Raw genomic sequence first — 23,980 nt, forward strand, 5'->3', positions numbered from 1 at the left:
ATTTATGCAGTGAGCTGCTTGCATTGGAAATATATGAAAAGAAAAATGGCCTAAAAGTTAACCATGGGATGGTGAAATGATGAAATCAAAACAAAGTGAAAAGTACATTGGGACGTAATGCCCAGTCCTTTGCTTCAAAGCCTGAGGTCCAGCTAGCGTGCTAAAGAAACCATTGTGAACACTAAGTGCCAAACAACACAGGACAAGACCTAAGGGTGGGACATGGAAAGAACAAAAGTTTATGTGTGAACTTGCCGTGCTGGGAGCATTAAAAACACCAGCACTTGAGATGACCTGGAGAACTGCCAACCTTCCCAAGGAGCTACCACCACTGCAGGAACACAGGTTGACACTGCCAATGTACTGTCTGTTTTCAACTCGCTGACATGGTGCCAGGAAAGTGCCCACAGTTCCTTCAAAAGGGAAACAGATAGCCCCCAAAGCATAAAAGACAAAGCACTGAGCCTTCCTGAACTACCACATCAGGGCCCTGTTCCAGCTGAAGTCCCCACGGGCTACCTGGACGTACTGCTGCAGAGAAGCTGGTATCTAGGATGGGCCAAAAGAAACTCTTCATTTGGCCTGTTTTTGTCTGGATCCGTATGTCCCCCAGCCCTTTTCCATTCATTTCCAAAGGCTTTTTGGTAATCAAGCTCAGCTCCTCGCCTTTCATCTGGAAGAATCTGTGTTGATGTGAAATAGAAATGTGTCATCTTCCAGTGAGCTGCTCATGTATTTACCCAGTCTTCCCTCTGGTGCTCAAGCACAGACAATAAAACTGTTGCCATCTACACTGAAGTAAGTCCCCACACACCCCTGCACCTTTCTTTTCTAACACAACTCACAAATTTATTGAAGAATTCCAAACTGGAGATGGATTATCTGCCAGTAATCCTAGCACTTAAAGAGAGCTGATGCAGAACTGCATGGAGTTCAAAGTCAGTGTGAGCTAGAGACTCTTGTCTCAAAACTAAAATTCAAAGTAAATTTTAATTTAAGAAAGATTAGTCATTATATAACCCTGAAAACTCATTTATATCCCCAAGAACTTGCACATTCTTCTACAGAACAGCAAGATGACTTAGCAGTTGAAACACTTGCCTTGAAGCCTAATGACCCTCGTTCACTCCCTGAGAGCCATATGGTGGAAGGTGAAAACAAACTTCTGCCAAGTTGTCTTCTGGTCTTCATATGCACACTAGTATGCATGACCCTTTTCCTCCAAACAAGTAAATGTAATTTGATTCTTTAAATTCTAAAGTTTTTTAATTTTCTTTTTAAAAAGATTAACTTTGGATTTTTGTTGCATTTATGTATTGCACCAACATGCTTGTGTTGTCTGAGGAGGCCAGAAGAGAGCACCCCATCCCTGGGAACTAGAGTTACAGATGCTGTGGATCACTGTGTGGGTTCTCTGCAAGAGCAACAAATGCTCTTAACCACTGAGCCATCTCTCCAGTATTCCACCCCCCATCTATAATTTTCATCATGTTAATATTTGCAGGTGCCTGGGTTCGCCCCCCTTGTATGTGTTATAACAGCTGACTTCCTTTAGGAAACTTCAGAGTGTGCCTAAGCCTCACAGCCTCACTCTTGGGAGCAACAAGGAGAGAAGAGACGTAGGTGCTCTAAGCCTGTGTTCTTTCTGCTTTCTTTCCAAGGATACAAGATAAAGTGCCTAACACTACCCCACCATACCTTAAATGACCACTGTTGTTCAGGCAGCAAAGTAACAATGATTTGTCACTGACCTAAATATAACCTTTTTCCCTCCAAGGACTTGGCAGAGGATCCCAATAAACAAAACCCATCTGGTCATCACTTGTAATATCCAAATGTAATTTACTGTTACAGTTTTTATTACTTGTTTTCTAGTCTTAAAAAAAAAAAACACTTAAAACCTAGTGCCATGGTACACCTGTAGTCGTAGCTACTCTAATGGCCAAAGCAGAAAGGATGCTGAGTTCACAAGTTGAGGTCAGTAGAAGCAACAATGAGACCTTCTCTCCAGGAAGAAACCAAAGGGCGTGGTTAGGGTCCTAGTGCTTACCTCACTTCTGTTCAGGGTCTTCAGCTGACCAATCTTGGCAATGATGATTTCCTTTGCTTTGTTTCCTTCGGTCAAGGGGTTTCTAGTACAGGACAACGCCTGTAGGCTCTGTAATTTATCTAGCTCATTGATAAATGACCACTGAAGCAACGAAAGGGAAAATGAAAAGCAACATGTGTCAGAACACATTTCAGATTACTTGGCCTAGCTCATAAAAGTAAAATTGCCTTCCATCTGAGGTACCAGGTGCACTGGACACCAACACCACCCATGTGAACTTGGTGCTGTTCTACATCTGTGTAAATAAAAGAACTCTAACCCTGAAAAGTTTCACTTTGAGGAAGCATTATGCTTTTGTTTTCATGTTTTTTTTTTAAGATTTATTTTATGTGTATGGATGTTCTGTCTGCATGCCTGTCTGTGCACGTGTGTGCAGTGAGCAAGGAGACCAGAGGAGGGCATTGGATCTCCTGGAACTGGAGTTACAAACGGTTGTGAGTAGCCACCTGTCTTTTGGGAACTGAACCTGAGTCTGCTGCAAGGGCAGCCAGTGCTCTTAACCACTGAAAGCCATCTCTCGAAGCCCCTAGTTTAACTTTTTTGACAGAAGAAACCTTCAAACTTCGTGTGCAAGCGGAGACAAGCAGTATCGTGTTCTGCACACTGAGGCAGTTCTTACGTCTGATATTTTGTTGTCATTGACTACGAGGTACTGCAAGGACGGGAACATGGATGTTTTGCACCCTAGAACAATAAAAATGAAACTGCACAGTAGGAATGAGAGAAATAGCTAACATAGGAAGGGACAATAAATAAATAAATAAATAATAAATAAATAAGTAGTCTATCTACCAATTCCAGCATCCGGAAAATGTATAGAAGAAAGTCCAGTGTCGGAAATGAGTAGGTGTTCTAATCTGAAATTAAAATGTTACATTTGATTACACAGGACACTGACGAGTTCTGGGGTATCTACTAGACTAGCAAGTCTTTTCCTCCACCTTAGATTTCCATCCTATTATGAAACAAAAGGTCCAGAAGGAAGGCTGACACTATGATTTGTTCTTCCACATGCCCCTCTAAGATTATGTTCTGTCAGGGGCTAAGTGGGTCTCAAAAGAGGTAGATGGGGGTCTCATTTCCCCAAGGTTAACAAATGGAGATGTAGGTGTCATCATCAGGACCAAGTCTGCAACTACAAATTATCTAGTACCTAGATCCACATAGCACATGAGGGACAAGTACATTCTCCAGATGAGGAGTTCAAGTTGAAATTTCCCAAGGGACTTGCCCAGTTTAGGAACTATAATTTGTATCTATTCAAAAGGTGCATTTAACATATGACAGTTCATTCACTAAAATGATAAGGATCAACTGGTGGTGGTGGCACACGCCTTTAATCCCAGCACTCAGGAAGCAGAGGCAGGTGGTCCTCTGAGTTTAAGGCCAGTTTGGGCTACAAAGTGAATTCCAGGACAACCAGAGCTGTTACACAGAGAAACCTTGAAAAACAAAACAACAAAAAAAGAAAATGATATGAACTTTAACAGGCAAATGTAGGTGGAGGCTGCTCGTTCATTCCCAGCTGCCCAGACATGAAATAATCACACAGAAACTATATTATTTGCAATACTATTTGGCCAATAACCTAAGCATATTGCTAGCTAGCTCTTATATCTTAACCCATTTCTATTAATTTGTGTATCACCACGTGGTTGTGGCCTGCCAGTAAGGTTCCATCTGGTGTCTGTCTCCTGCAGTAGCTACATAGCTTCTCCCTGATTCCTCCTACCTCTCCTCTGTCTGCTTGGAATTCCCGCCTTGCCCTATTCTGCTAAGCCACTAGCCAAAACGGCTTTATTCATTAACCAATAAAAGCAACACATAGACAAATTTTAAGGGATTACCTGGGAAGATATGCTATGAGGCACAGCTGGCTTTCATCAATGCCTGGGTTAGAGGAAAGGTCTAGTAACCTCATCTTCTGCAGGACGTCTACTGGCCTGTATGGAAAGTACAATTTTCTCAATATGGACTAATCTCTTTTGTTTTCAAAGTCAGATGCTTAAAATAAATGTATCAGGTATAACAAAGGGTTAGGGAGGAAGGCAGATGGATTTGCCCCCACCGCCCCCCCCCCAAAATGGGATGCTGTGTTGAAATGCTGGCAAAGTCTGGGTCCTTATCCTGCCTTTGATAAAGAAAGAAAAATGCCTCCACTTGCCTCCATAAATGAAACCATTCTATACAACAGTCTTTAGAGTCTGAACCAACTGAAAAATTTCCCATCCTTAACTTTCTTTCCCATAGTTATTTAATGATATTGTCTAAAAAGGGAGATGATGAGCCAGATGGCTCTGTTGGTAAAGCCATTGCTACACTCTAGTACAATAGCAGATATTACCAATTAAAGATCCTTTATTTGCTAGACACAGCTGTCCTCACCTGCTTTGCCAACACGCGGGTGGTGAAGGCAAAGCTGAAGGCCATACTTGGCACAGAACTAGCTTGAGGCCAACTTGGCCTTTGCCTCAAAACAAATAGGACTAACAAGATGGCTCAGTGAATAACAGTGCTTGCTTCACAAGTCTGGAAACTTGAATTCAATTCTTGGAGCCCACAGTGGAAAGACAGAACCCCAAAGGTTGTCCTTCACCCACACACCCTTGAATTCACACATAAAACATCACATACACATATACATATATACATACACAATAATAAATTAAGAAAAAAAATCATCATTTATTTACTTTAAAATTTTTGCAATACTAAAAAATGAACTCAGTCGCTAAAGGGATGGTTCAGTGGTTCAGAGCATTGGCTGGTCTTCCAGAAAATTGAGATTTAATCCCCAGCACCCATATGGCACCTTACACCCTTTTACTTCAGTCCTAGAGGACCAGCTATCCTCTTCTGGCCTCCTTGAGCACTGTACACATGTGGTACATAGATACACATTCAGGCAAACACTCATACAACACATAAACAGTGTGTCTTAAATTTTTAAATAAAAATTAACCTAGGGCTTTGCACATAGTAGGCAAATGCTCTATCATTAAATTACATCCCTCAGCCCTTGGTTTTTATGAGATAGGGTCTTGCTAAGTTGCATAAGATGGCCCTGTCCCCACCCCCAAAAAATAAGGAAAAAAAGCGCCTGTACTCCAACGAGAATCAGAGAATCCAATACATGTAAGGAAAGGAAGTAAATTCTAATACTTAAGTTTGGTTGTCTATGAGAATCTAAAATATTTATACAAAGCTAATAAAAATCAAATATTTAATCAAATATTTAATTCAGATGTCTTTGATTTGGTTTGAATAATATCTCAGTTGACAATCTAATCTGTAACACAATGAGTAAGGAATAAGTACTACTATAATTCATGCTTGCAAACCCTCATAAAAGTTAATTCTCAACCTGAGCTTTTATTCAGAATAACCGAATGGCAACAGAATCACTGAAGCCAAGCCCATTACCTTTCTGAAATGGAAATACTGTTAGACTTGAGGTAGAGTTCCTCGAGGACTGGCCATGAAGGGGCACAGCGCAGCACCTAGGAAGGAAACTGAACTCAGTGTCTGGCAGCCTCTTCTGGCCATGCTCAGTCACATCACCACGGGAACTCCATGCCTCATGGACAGGTCATGCAAGCTGTACTCAGGCACCAAGAAGTGGTGCGGGAGGATGAAGGGCCATGTTGAAAGACTACTGTAGACACACTTCTGGTACTATTAACCTGGCAGCTGAGTCAGCACCCAGCTCAGGAAGTGTTCAAAGGAGCTGGGAATGCTGATGGACACCCACCTGTCTAGTGGCCTAAGCCTAGAACAGGATGTGGTACTCATCTTCCTAGTTCTGATAGCACTTGGGCATGTGAAGGCTATGCTGAGCACATAAAAGTTTCCCCATCAGTTCTTAGGTCTTTTCCATTAAGTCTCACTGCCACCCCCACACAATTGCTAAGTGCTTTTCTGCCCCAGGCATGGTATGCAACAGAAGAGGGAGATCCTCCAAAATCTGAGGTGGGGGGGGGGACAGAAACAGATGTACCAAATGCAACTATGCCAAGGACACCTGTGGCTACCCCTGAACCAATCATACTAGGACAATGGTTGTCAGGACAAGCCTGCATACAGGGAGGTGAGACTCTCCACTTCGTGTTCTGCCCTAAGAACATCTGCAGGGAACCTGGGGGAGCCAGCATTATAGCTTTTAAAACTCCCCATATTTGGTGCATGCCACTGTGAGCATCCACTGTTTAAGACTCCAGAGCAAACAAATGAGCTAAGAGACAGGGACAGGCTGAGAAAGAAACATGGATTACCAGATCGAAAATCCTATTTCACCAATGGTGCGGGAGAATTGTCTGTATTCTGTCAATCATGTATTTTAATAAAATGCCGATTGGCCAGGCAGGAAGTGGAGGTGGGTCAACCAGACAGGAAGTAAAGGCGGGGCAATGAGAACAGGAATATTCTGGGAAGCAGGAAGCTACCTCTGCCATTCCTGCCCAGACCACCGAAGAGGCAACATGTGAGCTGTCACACTGAGAAAGGTACTGAGCCGTGTGGCTAACATAAATAATGATAATGGATTAATATAAGTTACAAGGACTAATAAGAAGCCTGACCTAATGGGTCAATCAGTTTATAACCTAATGTAGTCTCTGTGTTATTTTCTTTGGGAATTGCCGGCTATGGGGTACCGGGCGGGACAAAACCCCAACAAGCCGGCCCTCATGTTACACACCAAAGGATTATTTTTCTCTGTAATGAAGTGTAGAACATTCTACTGTTTGGATAATAGGGTAACTGAAATGAAACTAGGTAGTCTTCAATTCCCTTTTAAAGCAAAACATTATATTCACTTATTAATGTGTAATAAAGCAAATATGATTACCTCAGCCCATGTTACTCCCATTTTATTTAGGACTAAAATCTTCAGATTAGAAAATGTTCCAGTTGGAGTTGGTGAGTCAGAGGGAAACTGTAGTTTATTTTCACTGAGAAGAAAAAGAAGATATGAAGTATTTACTCCTACATGGCAGACCCAATACTCTGATATCAACAGTCTGAGGTTTAACCTGAAGATTTGAGAGGAGTTCTCTTCAAGGCAGGCAAAGAAGCTTCAGGTTTCCCCATACATTTGAGGTTGACTTGGGCTCCCAGAAGAGGAGATATTAAGTGTTAAATTAAACCCGTTTGCTCTATTTGAGGTGCCTTCAAGCTTGACTGTCTTGTTCTATTTGCACCTGCTTTAGCCTAGCAAAGCTTAACTTGCATATAAAAAGCACTTGGGAATGCAAGAGGAGAAGGGTTGAGGGTGTGTTCAGTGGTAAAGGGCTTAAGAAACACAAAAACCTAGGCTTGGTTCCCAGCACCATGGAAGGAAGGGAAGGAAGGAGGAATACACCAGCCTAGTTGAGCCCTTGGAAAGTGAGGTTGTGAGATAAAATAATCAACTATTTGGGAAGGTATCAGAAATGTGACATTAGTAAACAAAGTAAAAAAAAATCTTTATTAAAACTATACTAAGCAATGTCCCATTAAACACAGATTCAAAAATCATGTTCAGCACTAACCCCTCTCCTCCTCTGCTGGGATCACACATACCATAGTCCCTCTTTCACAGTCAGACTTATAAGTTATGAAGATCTACTCCCTCCCACCTGATAAGGACACAGATATACTCCTTATTCATACACCTCAAGGGACCATCTGAAGACTGTGCCCTGAAGTGAACCTTCAGCAAAGTCCATTTAGGCAAAGCTTCCCATAAAGTATCTGCTAGCTGTCAGAGAAGGCAGTGTAGAGTCCATACCTGAGATCGAGATCCTCCAGGTTGGCGAGCTGCTCTGCAATAAGAATCACTTCATCCCAAGATGACAACAAGTTTTTGGACAAATTAACAACTCGAATATCTAAGGTACATTTTAAGAAAAAGTAATTTCAAAAGACTCAAAGACATAGAATTAGTAGCATTCTAATTCTGAAATGTGGATTTTGTTTTGTTTTTGAGACGCGGTTTCTCTGTGCAGCCTTGGCAGTCCTGGAACTCACTCTGTAGACCACGCTGGCCTGGAACTCAGAGACCCCTGCTCTCTTGCCACCACTACCTGCCTGAAGTGGGGATTTTAAACTTCTCACTGTCTAGTTGGAAACTTTTAATGAACACAAATGTTTCTGTTTTAAATTATCTGTTAGCCTGGATGTAGCTCAGTGGTGGAGTGCTTCTCTATATGCCCAAAGCCCTGAGTACCATTCCTAGCATTGCAAAACTAAAACAAAAAAATACTATTACCCTGGTTCATCCAAAACCTAAAATATTCATTTTTATGTGTCAAAACATGAGACAAACATCTATAACCAAAGCAGAACCAAGTGTTACAATCAAACTTCTGCAGGACCAACAAACAAACAAACAAAAAACAGTGACAGACAACAACTGAAACACTGACACCACCATCAGGTGACCAGCAAGCCTTGCCTTCAGCACTGCCTAAAGCCACAAGCATTTATGCCTGTGCACATACCCACCCTTCTCTTCAGAGCACCATCCTAGAGGAGAATACAAGGATAGCAGCAACACGGGCAAGAAAGAGGCTGAGAACTCAGTCTGCAATGTGGCTTCTTATCTGTGATTCATGACCAAAAACCTAGAACAAGGCTCTGGAACCGTCACATGCACGATGGCTTAAGGATCAACAGCCATGCTCTCAAGGGGGTCACAGTGTAACATGGTCACAGACCAGCTAATGGAAGATATGTATGTGTTACTATGGTTACCCTACAAATAGTTATCAAGGGCCAAGAAGACAAGTTTAGCAGGGAGATGGTCTTAAGCTAACACCTCCTGCAAGTCTGAGATTGCCCGTGTCAGCGTGGCAGGTGGGACAGGTAGGAAGGTGCGTGGCCATACAGACAGTAGTGAAAACAAAGTCAATGAGCTTCCTGAGCAGAAAACTGAGGGAATCCAGGAAACAGAACCTAGAAGAATTCTGTGGCATCCTGGACACAGTTGTGATTACAGTGAGGTGCTGAGGTCAAAGTGGGAACAGCTTCCTCCAGCCACCTGAAAAGATGGATGGGTATTCTCAAATAGAGGCATCTAGGCCAGTGGTTCTCAACTATCCTAACACTGCGACTTCAACACAGTTCCTCATGTTGCAGTGACCCATAACTATAAAATTATTTTCGACCCCTAAGTTGAGAACCACCACCCTAGGCCTTAGAGACCAAGGCCACATCATAAAGCACCTCCAGGTTGCTTCAAAGCCTGCTAGTCTGCCAGAAATGGGCACTCCTAGAGAGGCTGGAGCAGAGTAACAGGATCTGACCTGGGTCTCTGGAAAGTCACTCTGCTGTAAGGTTGAGCCGAGGACGGTAGGGAAACAAAAGAGACAAGTAGTCCCCTGTCTTAGTCAGGGTTACTACTGCTGTGATAAAAACCATAACCAAAAGCAACTTGGGAAGGAAAGGGTTTATTTGTTTTACATCTCCTGAACCACAGTCTACTGAGGGACGCCAAAGCGAGAACTGGGTAGAAACTGGAAGCAGGAGTTGATGCAGAGGCCATGGAGAAATGCTGCTTACTACCTTGCTTCTCATGGCTTGCTTACAGAACCCAGGACCACCAGCCCAGGGGTGGACACCACCCACAACAGACTGGGTCCTTGCCCATCAATCACTAAGAAAATATCCTATAGGTCTTCCTACAGATCAGTCTTATGGAGGCATTTTCCCAATTGAGGCTCCATCCTCTCAAATACCTCTAGCTTACATCAAGTTGACATAAACTTGGTCAGCACAGCCCCACAGCAGGCTTGAGAGCAGGAGGAAATATCAGGTTGAGTAACCCAAGGTGAAAGCAGAGCCAGACAGAAGGAAGTGAGGAAAACAGGCAGAGCTGGCCGGGCACATGGTACTGATGTTTATTGGATGCAGAAATTATGGCACAAGTAGGCTGGAGAGGTCTTGCTGTGGGACATATTGTTAGAGATAGAAATTAGATAGAAGCAGGTATTAAATGAACCACTGGGAGAACAGCAGGGAAAGACGAGAGCAGTGTAGGAAGGAAGAATGTTGGGGTCTAACTGTGCCCCAATACAGTCTCCTAGAAGACACACTCTTTGCTGAGAGAAGAGACCTTCCATAAGACACAGAAAGCATTCACCCAGGGAAGAAGAAACCCACTGGGAATAACAGCTGCAGCTGACTTTTTTAGACAGGCTCTCATGTAGCTCAGGTTGGCTTTAACTCACTATGAAGCAGAGAATTACCTTAAATTCAAGATCCTCCTGCCTGTGTTTAGTGCTAGGATAACAGGCATGCACTGCCACACCCAGCTGCGGATTCACCTTTTCCACAGAAGAAAATCCAAGGCAACTGTCACCTGTACAGAGCAGCACGAGACAATCAACCTGTCAGCCTCCACCCAAAGTCCCATTTGATACATCCCACAATACAAGCAGGAACATTAAACACAAGTCAAGCATAGCTCAGGTGAGTAATCTCAGCACTAGGAAGGAAGGCTGAGGCAGAGGGATGAAGCAACTTTAAGGCTAGCCTGAGCTACAGTGTAAGACACTGTCTAAAAAACACAAATAACCCCACAGACATGAGAGCCTGTTTTATCACCCCAGGGCTCTGGCTAAAAATGAATTAATCTTAGGAGAAAACAGGTGAAGGACTCCACAGGAGCATAGGGTAGGGAAGAAAGGCAGGCAGGCAGTCGGTAAACCCAAACCTGCCAACTTGCCACCTGTGCCCAGATGCAGTCAGCTCTCTCAGCCTTACTGGATGGCTTTCTTCACACTTGAAAGACAACTGATGAGACCCTGGGCATCCCATATACACTGAGAAATGACCAAAGACCAACACAACAGAGGAAATGCTAACCAAGTCTGTCCCCTTGCTAGGGGTCACCTATGAATTTCAACTCTCAGAGCTAAGCATGGTGACTCATACTGTAATACCAGCACTTGGGGGAAGCTGAGGCAGGAGAACTTTCATGAGTTCAAGGCTACTCTCTGATACATACTGAGTTCAAGGCTAGCATGAACTACAGAGTTAGACCCTATCTCAAAAATATAAAAAAAAATCCTCCCCAGCACCAGAAAACTATATTAAAGTATAATAAAAATTTTCACACTCATTGGCTGTACTTGCAGGCAAAAGGGTCTGGGAATTTACTTAACTGAGCTGCATGTCCCAAAAAGGGCATGCAACCAATGGTGTCAGGCACAGGCACCAAATCCAAAATCAGGTTTCAGGAATGAAAAGGATACTGGGACAGGCTTCAGCAATTCTTCCTTGTTCACCAGCACAACTCACAGCACACTTCCACAAGGAAATGTCCTTCAGTGCTCTCAGCTGACTGCAGGAAAAAGTTTATATATATATATGTAAGTCATAAACTATCATGTCCACTGGCCCTTTAAAATTGTACACAAAATACCAAAACTATACAAGTGCTAGTACTCATCACATAAATTGAAAAGCAAAGTGTTACAAAAAAGGAGAATGAAATGAAGCATCATAGCCATTAGAGGCAGCTGTAGTCATTGCTCCTCTCCAAAAACACCCCACTCTCCCTGATTTCTCAGCAACCTCTCCAGCCACAGTTGCTATGGACTTACTCTTGACTGTAAAACTGTGTCTCCAATTACTGTTTTATTGTATACAGAATCTCCTGTGACTTCTTCCCTCTGAAGGATATTGTGAAGCAGTGGGATTCAGCTCCATGGACACTCAACGGTCTGGAACACTTGTCTTTATATTTGTTGGTGTTTTACTAGACCCAAATGAAGTTACTAATTCTGCTGACAGTTGGCAGTTCCCCAAAATGCTGAAGTGACACTATTGAGAGCCTCCTGCCCAGTGAGACAGAGCCTCTCTAGAACGTGTCTGAGGCATTGTGCCTGAGAGCTCTCAGTGTGATTCTACATATGCAGGACTTGTGTCCTTTGTCTATCAGAAAAGCTAATGTCCCGGAACTCAGAATCCAGAGCTGGGCTACCAGGCTTCAAGGCCCAGTCCCACCACCTTCCTTGGCACTAGGCAGGAAATTAAATCTTTGTGCCTCAGACATCACACTGGTAAAATGCTGTTAAATGTACTTTAATTGTAGAGCTTTATTCACACAATACCCAAAAGGCAGAAACAGCCCAAGTGTCCAGAACAGATGAACCAAATGTGACATCACATTTGAGAAGCAGTGTTTGGCCTTAAGAGGGAAGAAATTATGACATCCATAAATGGAGAGACCTTGAAGAAATTACTCTAATCAAAAAGATCAGACAATGGGACAAATACTGCACAAGGATCCCACCTGGTGATCCCAGAACAGACAAAGTGACAGGTAGAAAAAACAATGGCTGGGAGGAGGAGGAGATAGGGAATTAGTGTTTATAGGGGATGGAATTCTAGTTTGGAACGATGGGAATGCTGCAGGGGCTGGTTTACATGATGTTTAGCGTTTACACTGCTAAGTCAATTTATTAGGTATATTCTGTTAGAATTTTTAAAACACAACAAATGACTTAGTGAGTTAGTATTTCTAGAAGATCTCAAAATAATGCTTACCACCAAATGGTTCATTTTCATTTATGTTTGTAAAAATTAACCAAAAACTGACAATGTTGAGGGGTAAACACAAGCATGGCAAAGGTGATTCTAATCATCAGAAATAGGTTCTAGGGCAGAAGGCTCTCCCACTTGCTCAGCAGGCCCTGAGAGTTTCAGCAATGTTTCATGGTGCCTACATCAAAACAAGTATTTCCCAGTTCCAATTTTGTGCGTGGTTAGGACCAAACAGCTTCATGATGACTTAGGTGCTACCAGTTTAGTGCCCCTGAGTGCATGACTTCCAGACTCGGAAATCAACCCTTCTGAACACCATCATGCCCATATTCTGTCCATCACAATATTCAGGAAGTACTTGCTTTGTATTTATTCTAGATAGGGTTTCATGTGGCCTAAATTGGCCTTGAATGCCTGATTCTCTGTCTCCACCTTCCAAGTGCTGGGATTATAAACATGTGCCACCATGCCTAGAAATTCCTTGTTTTTATTTTTTTTGTTTGTTTGTTTTTAAGCACAGCAACTGTTCATTTCAGTTTCTCAGAAATGTGAACTCACTGAAAGGAACTGTTAATGTCATTCATACAGCTGTCAATAACTGCAGACCAGTAGCTTGTACGCTGAAAGTCACTGTTTCTGGGCCAGTGTGTGGTGGCACTTTAATCCCAGTACTTGGTAGGGGAGGCAGGAAGGTGAAGAGCTCAAAGTCAGACTATCTAGATAGATGACTCAGTGGATAAAAGTACTTGGACCTGAGTTCAATCCCTGATACCAATGCCTACAGAAAGCAATAGGTGATGGCTCACATCTGTAATCCTAGTCTTCTACAATGAGGTAGAAAACTCCAAAAAGTTGTCCTGGTCATACTCTTATACTGTGACATGTGCATGCCTGCTCTCAAACACACATCATACACACATAGAGATAAAAACTTGAAATTTAAAAAAGTTTAAGCTGAGGGATGGTGACTCAAACCTTTAATCCCAGCACTTTGAAAGCTGAGGCAGGTGGATCTCTGAGTTCAAGGCCAGCCTGGTCTCAGAGTGGGTTCCAGGACAGTCAGTGCTATACAGAGAAATCCTGTTTCAAAAAAACCAAACCAAACCAAACAAACCACAACAAAAATAGCTTTCAAAGCTAGCCATGAGACCCTTTTCTCAATAATAATTTTAAAAAGATTTAATCAAGATGCTATTTCCCTCTCACAGTTGAAAGTGTGCCATGCTGGGATGTTTGGCACCAAGTTGAGGAACCAGGTCTCTATAGAAGCATCAACCTAAAGCCATCTGCAGAAGAGCCAGGGTACATGGGCTCATAATTGTTTCTCATTTTTATTGTTCCTGTCTCTCCACCCACCCCCAGACTCCCGTTTTAAAAACATTTCTCTTATTGATTCCAATCCCACTCATTTCCCAGTCCCCCAGTCCCTCCGTATCCACCCCTCACCCCTGGACATCCCTCCCAGGAGCACACCCCTGCCAGATTAATTAAAAAAAAACAAAAACACCTCACTCCTCTGTCTTTCCAAAACCTCTTCATTAATCCTAGTGGCATCGGGAGCTGTAATGTGTCGCCCCACCCAAAAAGCGTCCATTGCAGTGAGTCATTGGTCTGGTTCAAGGCCCGCGGCACACCGTCATCACCACCCTCACTGGTGCTCCTCTCAGATACCCTGCTGTTGCCCCATGGAGAGCCTGTGGTTATTGCTCCACAGCACTAGTTCCTTTATGCACTCCAGCAGGTCACAAATGGGGACAACCCAGGGCACAGAATGTGGGTCTGCGTGGTAGCTGAGCTGGTCATCTGGGTAACTGGGACTGCCCACCTCAGGCGAGGGGAAGAGTCAGCTTTCCCATGCCTAAAATAAACCACTCAGGATCAGACTCCCGAAGTTTGGACCAACACAGGCTACTTAGTGGTGCTGAACCAAACTGCCTCCTGAGGACCATCATCATACTCTGCTGGCTGTGGAGGTCACAGAGACGACCTACCACCCCCAAACAGAGGTCAGAACAACTTTGTAAAGTCAGTTCTCTACTTCCACCCTCCTGTGGGTTCTGGAGCTCAAACTCAGGTCCCTAGGCTTACATGGCATACACCTTTACCCACTGAACCATCTTGCCAGCTCCTCTACTTTTCTTAAAGATACATTTATTTTATGTCTATGAATGTTTTATCTGCAAGTATGTGTATGTACCACCTGCATGCCTGGTACCTGTGGGGGTCAGAAGAGGGCATCAAATCGCCTGGAACCGGAATTGTATAGGTAGTTGTGAGTTGCTTTGCTATATGAGTGCTGGCAACTGAACCTGGGTCCACTGCAAGAGCAGCAGGTGTTTGTAACCCTGAGTCATCACTTCAGTGCACACTGCACAGCTCCCCTTGCAATGTAACAGGATTTCATGTAGCCCAGGCTGGCTTTAAACTGACTGTATACCCAAGGATGATCACTGAACTCCTGATCCTCCCACCTCCGCCTTCCAAATGCTGCGGTTACCAGTTAGAATGAACCACCACACTCAGCTAAACCGAGGGTTTTAATTTCCCTGAAATTAAAGTGCTTGTGTTCTCCACATCTCAAGACACTGTGAAAAGATGAACCAATGTGGAAGCAAAGTTCCAAGCATCACCACACAATCAAGAACTTTAATCCCAATTTGTTGACTGAAAGTCAAGCTACCACATCAGCTCTTACCTCTGCTTCTTTGTGATACTGTCAAAACCAACAGTTTGCACTTGTTTACTTCCAACTTTTAAGGAACTTGATTTTCCATCATCATCAGATCCATCTTCTAATACATAACGCTTCTTAAGAGCAGTAAGAAAGTCTACTCCAAAATTAACTTTGTTTGGACGAACAAAGGAGCCCCCTGTTGGGTGCCTGAGAAGGGAAAGAAATTACTATATAAATATCATGAGCATGGTGACAGAGGTTTGTCAATCCCAGATATTTGGGAGGCTGAGGCAGGTTCCAGACCAGACAAGGATATATAGTGAGACCCTGTCTTTTTTCTTTTCTTAAAGGAAATACTTACACTGTTGGATATCACTTTGTTATTTAATCAAGAAATATTAATATGGCCAGGCAGTGGTGGCACATGCCTTTAATTCTAGCACTTGAAAGGCAGAGACAGGCAGAGCTCATTGAGTTCAAGGTCAGCCTGGTCTACAGAGTAAGTTCCAGGACAGCCAAGACTACACAGAGAAGCCCTGTCTTTAAAAAAAAAAAAAAAAAAAAAAAAAAAAAAAAAAAAGTGGACTGAAGAGATGGCTTAGAGCACTGGAAGCTCTTCCAGAGGTCCTGAGTTCAGTTCCCAGGAACCACATGGTGGCTCACAACATCTTTAATGAGATCTGATGCCCTCTTCTGGCATGCAGGAATACATGTAGGCAGAACACTACATATATAATAAATAAATAAAACTTAAAAAAAAAAGAGAGAGAAACCAAAAAGTAATGTGTATTTTAAAACTATTTTTATTAGATGTATGTTACTGGGGATTGAACGCAAGACCCTACACATATACATTCTACCTATGACAAACAACTACAGGGTCTCACTAAGGGCCTTAAACTTTAAAACAAAACTTAGTTACTCATCTGCATGTCTATGTGAGCACATGAGTGCCATTGCACATATGTGAAGGTCAGAAGATAGTTATCGTCTTTTATGTGTGTCCTAAGGGATCAAATTCAGGTCATCTGGCTTAGCAGCAAGTGCCTTTACCAGCTGAGTTATCTCCTGGGCCCAGACTCTGAATTTTCTATACTCCTGCTTTAGCCTCCAGAACAGATTAAGATAATGTCGTGGCATTATGCCCAGCAATTACTGTATTTAATTCACATATTTGCATTGTTAATACATTTTGTTTTCTATGTTTTTGAGACAGTCTCCCTCTGTAACTCAGGCTGGCCTGAAACTATGTATCTCACTCTAACAGTAAACGTGTAAAGATTCCCCTAACTCGGCCTCTCCGTGCTGGGATTACAGGAGTGAGCCACTAGATTTAGCTCTTTACTACTTTTAACTAATATTTTTATTTTTTATGTATACAAGTTATTTTTGCCTGCAAGTATGTATGTGCACCACATGTGTGCAGTCACTGAAGAAGAGGCACCAGAGTCCCCAGAACTGGAGTTACAGGTGGTTGTGAGCCACCATTTGGGTGCTGGAAACTGAACCCTAGAGTCTTCTACAAGAATAGCAAGTGTTATTAACTACTGAGGCATCCCTCCAGTCCCCTGTTTACTACTTTTTAAAGTGTATTTTGTGTGTCCCAGAAAGATCCAGAATAAGGGAGATGGGAATTAAAAACCTGACTTAGCATACACTGTATAAAACTGTAGAATCTAAGGTGGACCTTCAAGGACAAATAACATTTGGTTTAAAAAAAGCTTAAAAAAAATCTTTTTTTTCATAAATAAATGTTGAAAAGTTTTGTTTGTTTTTTAATGCTGAAGGCAGAAGGAGAGGAAGAGAGGTAGCTCAAATGCTAATTGATTTTAATAATAAAAACTTAGAGTCAGCTATCGGGGTGAAAGCTGAAGGATTAGATAAGCAGAACAGCAGTCGCTAGAATTCTTACCTCTGCCAATGCTCAGACCAAAAGGGCGATCCTGTCTCCTTCCGCCTTATAGTCCTCTCTTTGCCCAGCCATATCACTTCCTGTCTTTACCTCCCTGGTGCTGGGATTAAAGGTGTGAACCATCATCGCCTAGTTCTGTTTCTCTTTTAGACTGGATCAATCTCAAGTAGCCCAGGGTGGCCTTGAGCTCACAGAGATCTGTTTGCCTCTTTCTCAGGAGTCCTGGATTAAAGATGTGTGAAACCACTGCCTGGCCTCTAGTGGCTTACCTCTGCACTCTGATCTTCAGTCAAGCTTTATTTGTTAAAACACAAGCAAAATATCACCACAGGAAGAGAGAGAAGAAAAGACAGATTTTGCTGGACTGGCCAAATGGCTCAGTGCGCCAGTAAAGAGCTTCTTGTGCCAGCCTGTAACCTCAGTTCAATTCCAGGTCCCATGTAAAGCTGGAAGAAAGACTGACTCCTTAAAGCCATCCTCCAATTTCAACACATGCACAGAGGTACAGAGGTCACACATATCTGTACACATAATAATTTTTAAAATTAAAAAATTCTTAAATTAAAATGCTAATGTTTACATGTAAAGTATTAGAATTAGAAATATGAAATTTCATTTTTCAAACATAGCAATCTAAATTAAAAAAAAAAGACAAAACAAAACTGCAGGCTAGAGAGAAGTCTCAGCAATTAAGAGCATTGGCTGTTCTTCTAGAGGACCAGAGTTCAGTTCCCAGCAATCACCAATCACGTGGTGCTCACACCTGTCTATAACTCCAGTTCCAGGGGATTCAACACCTTCAAGCAGATACACATGCAGGCAAAACACCAAGGCACATAAAATATTACCAAATAATTGCCAGCCAGTGGTGGTGTATGCCTTTAATCCCAGCACTCAGGAAGCAGAGGCAGGTGGATCTCTGTGAGTTTGAGGCCAGCCTGGTCTAGAGTGAGTTCTAAGACAACCAAAGCTACACAGAGAAACCCTGTCTCAAAAAACCAAAAAATAAATGAATAAATAAATAGTAATAATAACTAAAATAATTTTTAAAATAAAATAAAAACTTAAAACTAAGCTAGAATGTTAAGCAACAGAACATTTTGCCAGGTGTGATGGCACATGCATCCTATCTGAGCACTCAGGAAGCAGAGACAGGTATGTCTCTTTGAGTTCAAGTTAAAGACTATCCTAATCTACATAACAAGTTCCAGGTTAGCCAAGGCTATATAGAGAGACCTTTTCTGAAAAAAAAAAAAAAGAGATAGAGAAAGAAAAAAAAAAGAAAGAAAGGCATTTAAGGTAATGACAGAGGAGAAAAAACTGAAAATCACAAATAGGGTATTGGGAAGACACTCAGTGGATGTGCTCGCTGAGTAACATGAGGTCATGAGTTCAGGCACCCAGAATGCACATAAAGACTGGTCACTGGTGACACATACCTGTAATTCCAATACAGAAACATGAAGATCCATGGGGTTTACAAACTTGCTAGTCCAGCCAGTTAGTGAACGCTAACTTTAGCAACCCTGCCTCAAAATACAGGTGGAAAGCAATAGAGGGAGACACCAGATGTGGACCTCTAGTCTCTGTGTGCGTACACACGTATGAACATTTAGGATAAAAATATATTTGGGATTTTTTTTTTCTGAGACTGTTCTACTCCTTAGCCCCGACTGCCTTGAACTCATCATCATCTTGCCTCTGCCTCTGTACTTTCTAGATTACATGCACTTAGCCTAAATTCACACTTCTTACAGCAATGGTAATGAGCTAGTCAAAAGGAGATGTTTATTAGTTTTGGTTGCAGGCAGATGAGTAGTGTGGAATTGTGTCAGGAGGCTAAGAAGTGGAGCCTATACCTGTTATAGGCTCAATCCTTGGTGAAACATTCCCAGCAGTTTTATCAAGAAACCAAACAGCCCAGAGATAAGAAATGCTAGCCAAATGAATGCCCATCAATAAAAAATCTTCAGAAGATACACTGATTTTAACAGTGATTTAGACAGAAATCACTGTAATATTGTAAATTTGTCAAGATGCTTCATGAAACACAAATTTTGAACCCATGAGGAAAATGGTGCAGGATAAGTACCCTCATCCCATTGGCCCCTGGTGCTCAGAACCTCAGAAAACTTCACGACTTGGGACATCTAAAAAAACTAAAGAAAAGTATTTAAAGTGGTCTTTCCTCTGAGCACTCAGGAGGCAGAGGCAGATAGATATATCTCTCTGAGTTCAAGGCCCACCTGCACTATAAAGTGTGTTCCAGTCCAAAAAAGAAAGAAACCAAGAGCTAGCTAAGGCATGATGATGTACACCTATCATCCCAGAACTTGAGGGGTAGATGCAGGAGGATCTCAAGTTTAGAACCAGCCTTAGCTATGCAGCAGGTTAGAGGCCAGCCTATACAACATGACAAAAACAAAAATGAGGGCTGGGGTACAAGATGGCTCATGGGAAGAGAACTGCTGTGCAAACATTAGCACTAGCATCCCCAGCACCATGCAGAGCACATAAGCCTATAGTCCCAACACTATAACAGGGCTATGTGGCAGAACTAAGAGGTTCATGTGTCTGTCTGCCAGCCAATCTAGCCAAAATAGTGAGCTCTAGGTTCAGTGAGAGGCACTGTCTCAAGAAAATTTGGCAGGAAGCAAGACAACACTCCTCCTCTGGTGCGGGAGAATTATCTGTATTCTGTCAATCATATTTTAATAAAACGCTGATTGGCCAGGCAGGCAGTATAGGCGGGAAAGCCAGACAGGAAGTAGGGGTGGAGCAAAGAGACTGGGAGAATTCTGGGAAGCAGAGAGGTTCCTCTGGCACTCCTGCACAGACCACCGAAGAGGCAACATGTAAGCTGTCACACTGAGAAAGGTACTGAGTCCATGTGGCTAACATAGATAAGGATAATGGGGTAATATATGTTATAAGAGTTAACAAGAAGCCTGACCTAATGGGCCAATCAGTTTATAAACTTATGGAGTCCTGTGTGTAATTTCTCTTTGGGATTTGCCGGCTGTTGGGGTACCGGGCGGGACGGAAATCCCAACAAGCCGGCCCCTCATGTTACATATGGCGCCAACGTGTGGACAACTGTATCCACATAAAGCTTGAGACAGCTTGGGAAGTAATTCTAGAACAAAATAACAGCATTGCATGGTTTCTTGGTGGCAGCAATTTCTCGGGTCTGTTCTGCTTGCTAGAGGCAAGCAAATGCTCTCATCTAAGAGAGGCTTCCTAACTCAGCTTTAGCTGCAAAACTTTGTAGCTCCTTTAAGAGGTCCTGCCGCGAAACACTTAAATGGTATTGATGAAAAGCTGAACGCATGCTTTTCGGTTTTCAGTTGTAGCAGGAAAAAAGCTGTGCCATTTTAAAATGCTGGTTTTCTGGGCTGTCCTGCCAGGGCAAACTCTGACTCTTTCAGGCAGGCAGTCTGACTGAGTGTGGTCTGTGAGCAGAATGCTGCAGCTTGCTTGCTAGCAAGGACCTTGAAACGCCATAGAGTTGTGGCAGTAAACATAGCTCTGGCTGGTACCTCAGCCACGAGGATTTAGCCGTCAAAGCCACTGCTCTCCATATTGCTTAGTAAATTAAAGGCTCATGTGGTCAGAAAAAGAGAGATATACAGTAAAGAGAGATTCAAAGAGGAAGAAAACCTCTAAATATTTTACAGTGTGTTAAAAATATATGCAGGCTAAAAGTTAAAGTTCTTAATGTAAAAAAAAGGAAGAAAGAGAATAGTTGGGTGTGGTGGTACACACCTTAAATCCCAATGCCTGGGAGGCAGAGGCATATTGACCTCTGTGACTTCAAGGGACAGAGGTAGAGATTGACCTCTGTGACTTCAAGGTGTGGTAGTGCACACCTTTAATCCCAATGCCTGGGAGGCAGGGACAGACAGATCTCTGTGAGTTCAAGGTGTGGTAGCATACACCTTTAATCCCAGCACTGGGGAGGCAGAGACAGGAGGATCTCTGTGAGTTCAAAGACAGCCTAGTCTACAGTGTTATTCCAGGACAAAGATATACAAAGATCCTGTCTCAAAAAGTAAAAGTAAAAATAAAAGAAATAGAGGTTAAAATAAAGCCACATAAAGATGGAAAATGCACAGAGAATCTTCATACTGTATGTTATTATGCTCTCTTTAAATTGTTTGATTGCTGAGGAAGGGGCAACAACTGCTAAAAGACTTTTGTTTATAAATGCTGCTGAACTAACCCAAGATAGACATTTTGAAAATACCTTGGCTTCAAAACTGAAGTCAAAAGGTATGTTACTTTGGAGAAGAGATTCTGCTTTTGTTTCCACAGAAAATGAGAGGCTATGGATTTATTCAGAGTTAAGAAAAATCATCTTTGACCAAGGGAGGCCACCTGAGAAATCGACAGGAACAGATGGCCCAGATGACAGAGTTCTACATCCAGAACTGATTCAAGACTGCTGCCTGAGATGATCAAGACTCCCAGGATACTTCAGTCAGGACTTGACTATAACTCTAAATTTTCTTTAGGTCCCCTTAAGACTATCAGCGCCCCCAACCAGGAGGAAGTAGCCTGAAATACTACGCCCACATTCCCAACAAATGGATTATGGGTATTTTTCCTTTGTTTAAAAAAAAAAGAGAGGGAAATGGTGCGGGAGAATTATCTGTATTCTGTCAATCATATTTTAATAAAACGCTGATTGGCCAGGCAGGCAGTATAGGCGGGAAAGCCAGACAGGAAGTAGGGGTGGAGCAAAGAGACTGGGAGAATTCTGGGAAGCAGAGAGGTTCCTCTGGCACTCCTGCACAGACCACCGAAGAGGCAACATGTAAGCTGTCACACTGAGAAAGGTACTGAGTCCATGTGGCTAACATAGATAAGGATAATGGGGTAATATATGTTATAAGAGTTAACAAGAAGCCTGACCTAATGGGCCAATCAGTTTATAACCTAATGTAGACTCTGTGTTATTTTCTTTGTTGCTTGCTGGCTGTTGGGGTACTGGGAGGGACAGAAACCCCAACAAGCCAGCCCTCCATGTTACATATGGCGCCCAGACGTGGATAAATGAATCCACAGAAAGCCTGAGAAAGCTTGGGAAAGAATAGAATAAAGTATGTTTTCTTGGTAGCAGCAATTTTTTTGGTTCTGCTCTGCTTGCTAGAGGCAAGCAAATGCTCTCATCTAAGACAAGCTTCTTGACTCAGCCTTAGCTGCAAAACCTTGCAGCTCATTAAGAGGTCCTGCCACGAAACACTTAAATGCTGTTGGTGAAAAGCTGAACACATGCTTTTCGGTTTTCAGTCGTAGCAGGAAAAAAGCTGTGCTGTTTTAAAATGCCGGCTTTCTGGGCTGTCCTGCCAGGGCAATCTCTGACTCTTTCAGGCAGGCAGTCCGACTGAGTGTGGTCTGTGAGCAGAATGCTGTAGCTTGCTTGCTGGCAAGGACCTTGAAACACCATAGAGTTGTGGCAGTGAACACAGCTCTGGCTGGTACCTCAGCCTTGAGGCTGAAAAGCTAAGGAATGAGCTGGATCTAGCCGTCAAAGCCACAGCTCTCCATATTGCTTAGTAAATTAAAGACTCATATGGTCAGAAAAAGAAAAATATACAGTAAAGAGAGATTCAAAGAGGAAGAAAACCTCTAAATGGTTTACAGTGTGTATATGCAGGCTAAAAGTTAAAGTTCTTAAAGTTAAAAGGAAAGAAAGAGAGTAGTTGGGTGTGGTGGTACACACCTTTAATCCCAATGCCTGGGAGGCAGAGGCATATTGACCTCTGACTTCAAGGGGTAGAGGTAGATTGACCTCTGTGACCTCAAGGTGTGGTAGTACACGCCTTTAATTCCAATGCCTGCGAGGCAGAGACAGATCTCTGTGAGTTCAAGGTGTGGTAGCATACACCTTTAATCCCAGCACTGGGGAGGCAGAGACAGGAGGATCTCTGTGAGTTCAAAGACAGCCTGGTCTACAGTGTTATTCCAGGACAAAGATATACAAAGATCCTGTCTCAAAAAGTAAAAGTAAAAATAAAAGAAATAGAGGTTAAAATAAAGCCACATAAAGATGGAAAATGCACAGAGAATCTTCATACTGTATGTTATTATGCTCTCTTTAAATTGTTTGATTGCTGAGGAAGGAGCAACAACTGCTAAAAGACTTTTATTTATAAATGCTGCTGAACTAACCCAAGATAGGCATTTTGAAAATACCTTGGCTTCAAAACTGAAGTCAAAAGGTATGTTACTTTGGAGAAGAGATTTTGCTTTTGTTTCCACAGAAAACGAGAGACTCTGGATTTATTCAGAGTTAAGAATAATCACCTTTGACCAAGGGAGGCCACCTGAAAAATCTCCGATAGGAACAGATGGCCCAGATGTCTGAGTTCTACATCCAGAACAGATTCAAGACTACTGCCTGAGATGATCGAGACTCACAGGATACTCCAGTCATGACTTGATTATAACTCTAAATTTTCTTTAGGTCCCCTTAAGACTATCAGCGCCCCCAACTAGCAGGAAGTAGCCTGAAATACTACGCCCACATTCCCAACAAATGGATTATGGGTATTTTCCTTTGTTTAAAAAAAAAAAGAGAGGGAAATGGTGCGGGAGAATTATCTGTATTCTGTCAATCATATTTTAATAAAACGCTGATTGGTCAGGCAGGCAGTATAGGCGGGTCAACCAGACAGGAAGTAGAGGCGGGGCAAAGAGAATAGAATAAGGTTATGGAGGAGGAAGGTCCCTCCGGCACTCCTGCGCAGATCAC

At 42.6% G+C, this 23,980-nt stretch overlaps 1 protein-coding gene across 4 annotated transcripts in view; it reads right to left on the bottom strand.

Annotated features, from left to right (window-relative positions):
* Tbce (tubulin folding cofactor E) overlaps positions 1-23,980 on the bottom strand; it is a 47,947-nt gene that overhangs the window by 5,091 nt on the left and 18,876 nt on the right. For 2 of the 4 annotated variants that reach the window (XM_048461124.3, XM_048461122.3), the window contains exons 4-13: positions 15,333-15,518; positions 11,344-11,432; positions 7,878-7,977; positions 6,957-7,059; positions 5,534-5,610; positions 3,958-4,053; positions 2,903-2,967; positions 2,730-2,794; positions 2,051-2,191; positions 530-683 (exon numbers count right to left, since the gene is read on the bottom strand). In XM_048461124.3, coding sequence (XP_048317081.1) covers positions 530-683; positions 2,051-2,191; positions 2,730-2,794; positions 2,903-2,967; positions 3,958-4,053; positions 5,534-5,610; positions 6,957-7,059; positions 7,878-7,977; positions 11,344-11,432; positions 15,333-15,518 — 1,076 coding nt within the window. Of the gene's footprint in view, positions 1-516; positions 684-2,050; positions 2,192-2,729; positions 2,795-2,902; positions 2,968-3,957; positions 4,054-5,533; positions 5,611-6,956; positions 7,060-7,877; positions 7,978-11,343; positions 11,433-15,332; positions 15,519-23,980 lie in introns of all 4 variants that reach the window. The other 2 variants (XR_007237167.3, XR_007237168.3) reach the window with 2 other exon arrangements.

This window comes from Myodes glareolus, chromosome 14, assembly GCF_982192425.1.
Source record: "Myodes glareolus chromosome 14, mMyoGla1.1, whole genome shotgun sequence".
Classification (NCBI taxonomy): Eukaryota; Metazoa; Chordata; class Mammalia; order Rodentia; family Cricetidae; genus Myodes; species Myodes glareolus.